Source organism: Salvelinus fontinalis, chromosome 27, assembly GCF_029448725.1.
Source record: "Salvelinus fontinalis isolate EN_2023a chromosome 27, ASM2944872v1, whole genome shotgun sequence".
NCBI classification, from domain to species: domain Eukaryota; kingdom Metazoa; phylum Chordata; class Actinopteri; order Salmoniformes; family Salmonidae; genus Salvelinus; species Salvelinus fontinalis.
The window spans coordinates 33,702,681-33,713,566 of record NC_074691.1 but is presented as its reverse complement, the minus strand read 5'-3'; the positions used below and the strand labels follow the sequence as shown (position 1 = coordinate 33,713,566).

Below are 10,886 nucleotides of genomic sequence, written 5' to 3'. Positions count from 1 at the left end.
TAGCGCCTGCTGTAGAGCCTGCTATAGGGCCTGCTATAGGGCCTGTTATAGAGCCTGTTATAGAGCCTGCTGTAGAGCCTGCTGTAGGGCCTGCTATAGAGCCTGCTGTAGAGCCTGCTGTAGGGCCTGCTGTAGAGCCTGCTGTAGAGCCTGCTGTAGAGCCTGCTATAGGGCCTGCTATAGGGCCTGCTGTAGAGCCTGCTGTAGAGCCTGCTATAGGGCCTGCTGTAGAGCCTGTTGTAGGGCCTGCTATAGAGCCTGCTGTAGAGTCTGCTGTAGAGCCTGCTATAGAGCCTGCTATAGGGCCTGCTATAGGGCCTGCTATAGGGCCTGCTATAGGGCCTGCTGTAGAGCCTGCTGTAGAGCCTGCTATAGGGCCTGCTATAGGGCCTGCTGTAGAGCCTGCTGTAGAGCCTGCTATAGGGCCTGCTATAGGGCCTGCTGTAGAGCCTGCTGTAGAGCCTGCTATAGGGCCTGCTGTAGAGCCTGCTGTAGAGCCTGCTATAGGGCCTGTTATAGAGCCTGCTATAGAGCCTGCTGTAGAGCCTGCTGTAGAGCCTGCTATAGGGCCTGCTGTAGGGCCTGCTGTAGAGCCTGCTATAGGGCCTGCTATAGGGCCTGTTATAGAGCCTGTTATAGAGCCTGCTGTAGAGCCTGCTGTAGGGCCTGCTATAGAGCCTGCTGTAGAGCCTGCTGTAGGGCCTGCTGTAGAGCCTGCTGTAGAGCCTGCTGTAGAGCCTGCTATAGAGCCTGCTGTAGAGCCTGTTATAGAGCCTGCTGTAGAGCCTGTTATAGAGCCTGCTATAGAGCCTGCTATAGAATCTGCTATAGAGCCTGCTATAGAGCCTGCTGTAGAGCCTGTTATAGAGCCTGCTATAGAGCCTGCTATAGAGTCTGCTGTAGAGCCTGCTATAGAGCCTGCTATAGAGCCTGCTGTAGAGTCTGCTGTAGAGCCTGCTGTAGAGCCTGCTATAGAGCCTGCTGTAGAGCCTGCTATAGGGCCTGCTATAGAGCCTGCTGTAGAGCCTGCTATAGGGCCTGCTGTAGGGCCTGCTATAGGGCCTGCTATAGAGCCTGCTGTAGGGCCTGCTATAGGGCCTGCTATAGATCCTGCTGTAGAGCCTGCTGTAGGGCCTGCTATAGAGCCTGCTGTAGGGCCTGCTATAGAGCCTGCTGTAGAGCCTGCTGTCATATCTGTATGTGCCACATTGTTACTAGTCCGTGTGTGTGTGTGTGTGTGTGTGTGTGTGTGTGTGTGTGTGTGTGTGTGTGTGTGTGTGTGTGTGTGTGTGTGTGTGTGTGTGTGTGTGTGTGTGTGTGTGTGTGTGTGTGTGTCTGCGTGCGTGCGTGCGTGCGTGCGTGCGTGCGTGCGTGTGAATACTTGCTACGCGCCCGTGTGTATGTGTGTCCCAGTGGTGTATGTGGTGCTGAGTGAGATCTTCCCGACAGGGGTCAGAGGTAAAGCGGTGTCTGTCGTGTCGGCTGTCAACTGGGCCACCAACCTCCTGATGTCCACGACCTTCCTCTCTGCCACAGGTACAGTACACCTGAGGTTTGGTCCAACACAATCAGTCGTATGGGATCACATTGAGTAATACATTGTCTTACTAAAGTACTCAAAGCTTTCTAACGATAAGGTTAATCAATGAACATTGTTTCTGGTTTTGTATCACATTCCGCCACATTGTACCTTGTACCACATTAGCTGTCTAGTCGGGGTTTTATAGAATGGGAAATCTAGTCGGGGTTTTATAGAATGGGAAATCTAGTCGGGGTTTTTTTTAAAATGGGAAATAAGTATAAAACACAATTTACATAAGGAATTAGCCACTTGTTCTCATTCTGAGAAATAAGGTAGGCCACTTTCATTTCAACATCTGAACACAGTGGACAGGCTAGCACGCTGTTCCAACAGAGACATACAGAAGGGTGTGGTCATACCTATTCTACTGTTCTTATCTTGCTAGCACATAGATCCACGTCGGCTCAACTTGAAACATGAACATTAGCTGGCTACTCACATGTGGGCTTGGTTCTGGTTAATATCTTGGTTCTGGTTAATAACATGGTTAATAACATGGTTCTGGTTAATAACATGGTTCTGGTTAATAGAATGGTTCTGGTTAATAGCATGGTTCTGGTTAATAACATGGTTCTGGTTAATAGAATGGTTCTGGTTAATAACATGGTTCTGGTTAATAGCATGGTTCTGGTTAATAGCATGGTTCTGGTTAATATCATGGTTCTGGTTAATAACATGGTTCTGGTTATTAACATGGTTCTGGTTAATAGCATGGTTCTGGTTAATAGCATGGTTCTGGTTAATAGCATGGTTCTGGTTAATAACATGGTTCTGGTTAATAACATGGTTCTGGTTAATAGAATGGTTCTGGTTAATAACATGGTTCTGGTTAATAACATGGTTCTGGTTAATGGTTCTGGTTAATAGAATGGTTCTGGTTAATATAATGGTTCTGGTTAATAACATGGTTCTGGTTAATAACATGGTTCTGGTTAATATCATGGTTCTGGTTAATAGAATGGTTCTGGTTAATAGAATGGTTCTGGTTAATAACATGGTTCTGGTTAATAACATGGTTCTGGTTAATAACATGGTTCTGGTTAATGGTTCTGGTTAATAGAATGGTTCTGGTTAATAGAATGCTTCTGGTTAATAACATGGTTCTGGCTAATAACATGGTTCTGGTTAATATCATGGTTCTGGTTAATAACATGGTTCTGGTTAATAACATGGTTCTGGTTAATAACATGGTTCTGGTTAATAGCATGGTTCTGGTTAATAGCATGGTTCTGGTTAATAACATGGTTCTGGTTAATAACATGGTTAATAGCATGGATCTGGTTAATAACATGGTTCTGCTTAATGGTTCTGGTTAATAACATGGTTCTGGTTAATAACATGGTTCTGGTTAATAACACTGGTTAATAGCATGGTTCTGGTTAATTGCACTGGTTAATAGCATGGCTCGGGTAATAGAATGGTTCTGGTTAATAGCACTGGTTAATAACATGGTTCTGGTTAATAACATGGTTCTGGTTAATATCATGGTTCTGGTTAATATCATGGTTCTGGTTAATAACATGGTTCCGGTTAATATCATGGTTCTGGTTAATAACATGGTTCTGGTTAATAGCACTGGTTAATAACATGGTTCTGGTTAATAACATGGTTCTGGTTAATATCATGGTTCTGGTTAATAGCATGGTTCTGGTTAATAACATGGTTCTGGTTAATAACATGGTTCTGGTTAATAACATGGTTCTGGTTAATAACATGGTTCTGGTTAATAGCATGGTTCTGGTTAATAACATGGTTCTGGTTAATAACATGGTTCTGGTTAATAGCATGGTTCTGGTTAATAACATGGTTCTGGTTAATAACATGGTTCTGGTTAATAACATGGTTCTGGTTAATAACATGGTTCTGGTTAATAACATGGTTCTGGTTAATAGCATTGTTCTGGTTAATAGCATGGTTCTGGTTAATAGCATGGTTAATAACATGGTTCTGGTTAATAACATGGTTCTGGTTAATAACATGGTTCTGGTTAATAGCATGGTTAATAACATGGTTCTGGTTAATAACATGGTTCTGGTTAATAACATGGTTCTGGTTAATAACATGGTTAATAGCATGGTTCTGGTTAATAACATGGTTCTGGTTAATAGCATGGTTCTGGTTAATAGCATTGTTCTGGTTAATAACATGGTTCTGGTTAATAACATGGTTCTGGTTAATAGCATGGTTCTGGTTAATAACATGGTTCTGATTAATAGCATGGTTCTGGTTAATAGCATGGTTCTGGTTAATAACATGGTTCTGGTTAATAACATGGTTAATAGCATGGTTCTGGTTAATAGCATGGTTCTGGTTAATAACATGGTTCTGGTTAATAGCATGGTTCTGGTTAATAGCATGGTTCTGGTTAATAACATGGTTCTGGTTAATAGCATGGTTCTGGTTAATAACATGGTTCTGGTTAATAGCATGGTTCTGGTTAATAACATGGTTCTGGTTAATAACATGGTTCTGGTTAATAACATGGTTCTGGTTAATAACATGGTTCTGGTTAATAGCATGGTTCTGGTTAATAACATGGTTCTGGTTAATAACATGGTTCTGGTTAATAACATGGTTCTGGTTAATAACATGGTTCTGGTTAATAGCTCGGTTCTGGTTAATAGCATGGTTCTGGTTAATAACATGGTTCTGGTTAATAACATGGTTCTGGTTAATAACATGGTTCTGGTTAATAGCATGGTTCTGGTTAATAGCATGGTTCTGGTTAATAACATGGTTCTGGTTAATAGCATGGTTCTGGTTAATAACATGGTTCTGGTTAATAACATGGTTCTGGTTAATAACATGGTTCTGGTTAATAGCATGGTTCTGGTTAATAACATGGTTCTGGTTAATAGAATTGTTCTGGTTAATAACATGGTTCTGGTTAATAGCATGGTTCTGGTTAATAGAATGGTTCTGGTTAATAGCATGGTTCTGGTTAATAACATGGTTCTGGTTAATAACATGGTTAATAGCATGGTTCTGGTTAATAACATGGTTCTGGTTAATAGCATGGTTCTGGTCAATAACATGGTTCTGGTTAATAACATGGTTCTGGTTAATAACATGGTTCTGGTTAATAGCATGGTTCTGGTTAATAGCATGGTTCTGGTTAATAACATGGTTCTGGTTAATAACATGGTTCTGGTTAATAGCATGGTTCTGGTAAATAACATGGTTCTGGTTAATAGCATGGTTCTGGTTAATAGCATGGTTCTGGTTAATAACATGGTTCTGGTTAATAACATGGTTCTGGTTAATAGCTTGGTTCTGGTTAATAGAATGGTTCTGGTTAATAGCATGGTTCTGGTTAATAGCATGGTTAATAGCATGGTTCTGGTTAATAGCTTGGTTCTGGTTAATGGTTCTGGTTAATAACATGGTTCTGGTTAATAACATGGTTCTGGTTAATAACATGGTTCTGGTTAATAGCATGGTTCTGGTTAATAACATGGTTCTGGTTAATAACATGGTTCTGGTTAATAGCATGGTTAATAGCATGGTTCTGGTTAATAGCATGGTTCTGGTTAATGGTTCTGGTTAATAACATGGTTCTGGTTAATAGCATGGTTCTGGTTAATATCATGGTTCTGGTTAATAACATGGTTCTGGTTATTAACATGGTTCTGGTTAATAGCATGGTTCTGGTTAATAGCATGGTTCTGGTTAATAGCATGGTTCTGGTTAATAACATGGTTCTGGTTAATAACATGGTTCTGGTTAATAGAATGGTTCTGGTTAATAACATGGTTCTGGTTAATAACATGGTTCTGGTTAATGGTTCTGGTTAATAGAATGGTTCTGGTTAATATAATGGTTCTGGTTAATAACATGGTTCTGGTTAATAACATGGTTCTGGTTAATATCATGGTTCTGGTTAATAGAATGGTTCTGGTTAATAGAATGGTTCTGGTTAATAACATGGTTCTGGTTAATAACATGGTTCTGGTTAATAACATGGTTCTGGTTAATGGTTCTGGTTAATAGAATGGTTCTGGTTAATAGAATGCTTCTGGTTAATAACATGGTTCTGGCTAATAACATGGTTCTGGTTAATATCATGGTTCTGGTTAATAACATGGTTCTGGTTAATAACATGGTTCTGGTTAATAACATGGTTCTGGTTAATATAATGGTTCTGGTTAATAGAATGGTTCTGGTTAATAGCATGGTTCTGGTTAATAGCATGGTTCTGGTTAATAGCATGGTTCTGGTTAATAACATGGTTCTGGTTAATAGCATGGTTCTGGTTAATAGCATGGTTCTGGTTAATAACATGGTTCTGGTTAATAACATGGTTAATAGCATGGATCTGGTTAATAACATGGTTCTGCTTAATGGTTCTGGTTAATAACATGGTTCTGGTTAATAACATGGTTCTGGTTAATAACACTGGTTAATAGCATGGTTCTGGTTAATTGCACTGGTTAATAGCATGGCTCGGGTAATAGAATGGTTCTGGTTAATAGCACTGGTTAATAACATGGTTCTGGTTAATAACATGGTTCTGGTTAATATCATGGTTCTGGTTAATATCATGGTTCTGGTTAATAACATGGTTCCGGTTAATATCATGGTTCTGGTTAATAACATGGTTCTGGTTAATAGCACTGGTTAATAACATGGTTCTGGTTAATAACATGGTTCTGGTTAATATCATGGTTCTGGTTAATAGCATGGTTCTGGTTAATAACATGGTTCTGGTTAATAACATGGTTCTGGTTAATAACATGGTTCTGGTTAATAACATGGTTCTGGTTAATGGTTCTGGTTAATAACATGGTTCTGGTTAATAACATGGTTCTGGTTAATAGCATGGTTCTGGTTAATAGCATGGTTCTGGTTAATAACATGGTTCTGGTTAATAGCATGGTTAATAGCATGGTTCTGGTTAATAGCATGGTTAATTGCATGGTTCTGGTTAATAGCATGGTTCTGGTTAATGGTTCTGGTTAATAACATGGTTCTGGTTAATAACATGGTTCTGGTTAATAACATGGTTAATAGCATGGTTCTGGTTAATAGCACTGGTTAATAGCATGGCTCGGGTAATAGAATGGTTCTGGTTAATAGCACTGGTTAATAACATGGTTCTGGTTAATAACATGGTTCTGGTTAATATCATGGTTCTGGTTAATATCATGGTTCTGGTTAATAGCATGGTTCCGGTTAATATCATGGTTCTGGTTAATAACATGGTTCTGGTTAATAGCACTGGTTAATAGCATGGTTCTGGTTAATAGCACTGGTTAATAGCATGGCTCGGGTAATAGAATGGTTCTGGTTAATAGCACTGGTTAATAACATGGTTCTGGTTAATAACATGGTTCTGGTTAATATCATGGTTCTGGTTAATATCATGGTTCTGGTTAATAGCATGGTTCCGGTTAATATCATGGTTCTGGTTAATAACATGGTTCTGGTTAATAGCACTGGTTAATAACATGGTTCTGGTTAATAACATGGTTCTGGTTAATATCATGGTTCTGGTTAATAGCATGGTTCTGGTTAATAACATGGTTCTGGTTAATAACATGGTTCTGGTTAATAACATGGTTCTTTTTAATAACATGGTTCTGGTTAATGGTTCTGGTTAATAACATGGTTCTGGTTAATAACATGGTTCTGGTTAATAGCATGGTTCTGGTTAATAGCATGGTTCTGGTTAATAACATGGTTCTGGTTAATAGCATGGTTAATAGCATGGTTCTGGTTAATAGCATGGTTAATAGCATGGTTCTGGTTAATAGCATGGTTCTGGTTAATGGTTCTGGTTAATAACATGGTTCTGGTTAATAACATGGTTCTGGTTAATAGCATGGTTCTGGTTAATAGCACTGGTTAATAGCATGGTTCTGGTTAATAGCACTTGTTAATAGCATGGCTCGGGTAATAGAATGGTTCTGGTTACCAACATGGTTCTGGTTAATAGAATGGTTCTGGTTAATAACATGGTTCTGGTTACCAACATGGTTCTGGTTAATAGAATGGTTCTGGTTAATAACATGGTTCTGGTTAATAACATGGTTCTGGTTAATAACATGGTTCTGGTTATTAACATGGTTCTGGTTAATAACATGGTTCTGGTTAATAGCATGGTTCTGGTTAATAGCATGGTTCTGGTTAATAACATGGTTCTGGTTAATAACATGGTTCCGGTTAATAGCATGGTTCTGGTTAATAGCACTGGTTAATAGCATGGTTCTGGTTAATAGCACTGGTTAATAGCATGGCTCGGGTAATAGAATGGTTCTGGTTACCAACATGGTTCTGGTTAATAGAATGGTTCTGGTTAATAACATGGTTCTGGTTACCAACATGGTTCTGGTTAATAGAATGGTTCTGGTTAATAACATGGTTCTGGTTAATAACATGGTTCTGGTTAATAACATGGTTCTGGTTATTAACATGGTTCTGGTTAATAGCATGGTTCTGGTTAATAGCATGGTTCTGGTTAATAGCATGGTTCTGGTTAATAACATGGTTCTGGTTAATAACATGGTTCCGGTTAATAGCATGGTTCTGGTTAATAGCATGCTTCTGGTTAATAACATGGTTCTGGTTAATAGCATGGTTCTGGTTAATAGCATGGTTCTGGTTAATAACATGGTTCTGGTTAATAACATGGTTAATAGCATGGTTCTGGTTAATAACATGGTTCTGGTTACCAACATGGTTCTGGTTAATAACATGGTTCTGGTTAATAGAATGGTTCTGGTTAATAACATGGTTCTGGTTAATAACATGGTTCTGGTTAATAACATGGTTCTGGTTAATGGTTCTGGTTAATAGAATGGTTCTGGTTAATATAATGGTTCTGGTTAATAACATGGTTCTGGTTAATAACATGGTTCTGGTTAATATCATGGTTCTGGTTAATAGAATGGTTCTGGTTAATAGAATGGTTCTGGTTAATAACATGGTTCTGGTTAATAACATGGTTCTGGTTAATAACATGGTTCTGGTTAATGGTTCTGGTTAATAGAATGGTTCTGGTTAATAGAATGGTTCTGGTTAATAACATGGTTCTGGCTAATAACATGGTTCTGGTTAATATCATGGTTCTGGTTAATAACATGGTTCTGGTTAATAACATGGTTCTGGTTAATAACATGGTTCTGGTTAATATAATGGTTCTGGTTAATAGAATGGTTCTGGTTAATAGCATGGTTCTGGTTAATAGCATGGTTCTGGTTAATAGCATGGTTCTGGTTAATAACATGGTTCTGGTTAATAGCATGGTTCTGGTTAATAGCATGGTTCTGGTTAATAACATGGTTCTGGTTAATAACATGGTTAATAGCATGGTTCTGGTTAATAACATGGTTCTGCTTAATGGTTCTGGTTAATAACATGGTTCTGGTTAATAACATGGTTCTGGTTAATAGCACTGGTTAATAGCATGGTTCTGGTTAATAGCACTGGTTAATAGCATGGCTCGGGTAATAGAATGGTTCTGGTTAATAGCACTGGTTAATAACATGGTTCTGGTTAATAACATGGTTCTGGTTAATATCATGGTTCTGGTTAATATCATGGTTCTGGTTAATAACATGGTTCCGGTTAATATCATGGTTCTGGTTAATAACATGGTTCTGGTTAATAGCACTGGTTAATAACATGGTTCTGGTTAATAACATGGTTCTGGTTAATATCATGGTTCTGGTTAATAGCATGGTTCTGGTTAATAACATGGTTCTGGTTAATAACATGGTTCTGGTTAATAACATGGTTCTGGTTAATAACATGGTTCTGGTTAATGGTTCTGGTTAATAACATGGTTCTGGTTAATAACATGGTTCTGGTTAATAGCATGGTTCTGGTTAATAGCATGGTTCTGGTTAATAACATGGTTCTGGTTAATAGCATGGTTAATAGCATGGTTCTGGTTAATAGCATGGTTAATAGCATGGTTCTGGTTAATAGCATGGTTCTGGTTAATGGTTCTGGTTAATAACATGGTTCTGGTTAATAACATGGTTCTGGTTAATAGCATGGTTCTGGTTAATAGCACTGGTTAATAGCATGGTTCTGGTTAATAGCACTGGTTAATAGCATGGCTCGGGTAATAGAATGGTTCTGGTTACCAACATGGTTCTGGTTAATAGAATGGTTCTGGTTAATAACATGGTTCTGGTTACCAACATGGTTCTGGTTAATAGAATGGTTCTGGTTAATAACATGGTTCTGGTTAATAACATGGTTCTGGTTAATAACATGGTTCTGGTTATTAACATGGTTCTGGTTAATAACATGGTTCTGGTTAATAGCATGGTTCTGGTTAATAGCATGGTTCTGGTTAATAACATGGTTCTGGTTAATAACATGGTTCCGGTTAATAGCATGGTTCTGGTTAATAGCACTGGTTAATAGCATGGTTCTGGTTAATAGCACTGGTTAATAGCATGGCTCGGGTAATAGAATGGTTCTGGTTACCAACATGGTTCTGGTTAATAGAATGGTTCTGGTTAATAACATGGTTCTGGTTACCAACATGGTTCTGGTTAATAGAATGGTTCTGGTTAATAACATGGTTCTGGTTAATAACATGGTTCTGGTTAATAACATGGTTCTGGTTATTAACATGGTTCTGGTTAATAGCATGGTTCTGGTTAATAGCATGGTTCTGGTTAATAGCATGGTTCTGGTTAATAACATGGTTCTGGTTAATAACATGGTTCCGGTTAATAGCATGGTTCTGGTTAATAGCATGCTTCTGGTTAATAACATGGTTCTGGTTAATAGCATGGTTCTGGTTAATAGCATTGTTAATAGCATGGTTCTGGTTAATAGCTTCGTTCTGGTTAATAACATGGTTCTGGTTAATAACATGGTTCTGGTTAATAGCATGGTTCTGGTTAATAGCATGGTTCTGGTTAATAGCATGGTTCTGGTTAATAACATGGTTCTGGTTAATAACATGGTTCTGGTTAATAGCATGGTTCTGGTTAATAACATGGTTCCGGTTAATAGCTTGGTTCTGGTTAATAGAATGGTTCTGGTTAATAGAATGGTTCTGGTTAATAGCATGGTTCTGGTTAATAACATGGTTCTGGTTAATAGCATGGTTCTGGTTAATAGAATGGTTCTGGTTAATAACATGGTTCTGGTTAATAACATGGTTCTGGTTAATAGCATGGTTCTGGTTAATAGAATGGTTCTGGTTAATAACATGGTTCTGGTTAATAACATGGTTCTGGTTAATAACATGGTTCTGGTTGATAACATGGTTAATAGCATGGTTCTGGTTAATAACATGGTTCTGGTTAATAACATGGTTCTGGTTAATATCATGGTTCTG

General features: G+C 38.5%; 1 protein-coding gene across 2 annotated transcripts in view; it reads left to right on the top strand.

Annotated features, from left to right (window-relative positions):
* Positions 1–10,886, top strand: part of slc2a12 (solute carrier family 2 member 12) — a 45,137-nt gene that overhangs the window by 19,544 nt on the left and 14,707 nt on the right. Inside the window, exon 4 of one of the 2 annotated variants that reach the window (XM_055885620.1) lies at positions 1,450–1,536. In XM_055885620.1, the coding sequence (XP_055741595.1) occupies positions 1,450–1,536 (87 nt within the window). Of the gene's footprint in view, positions 1–1,413; positions 1,537–10,886 lie in introns of both variants that reach the window. The other variant, XM_055885619.1, reaches the window with a different exon arrangement.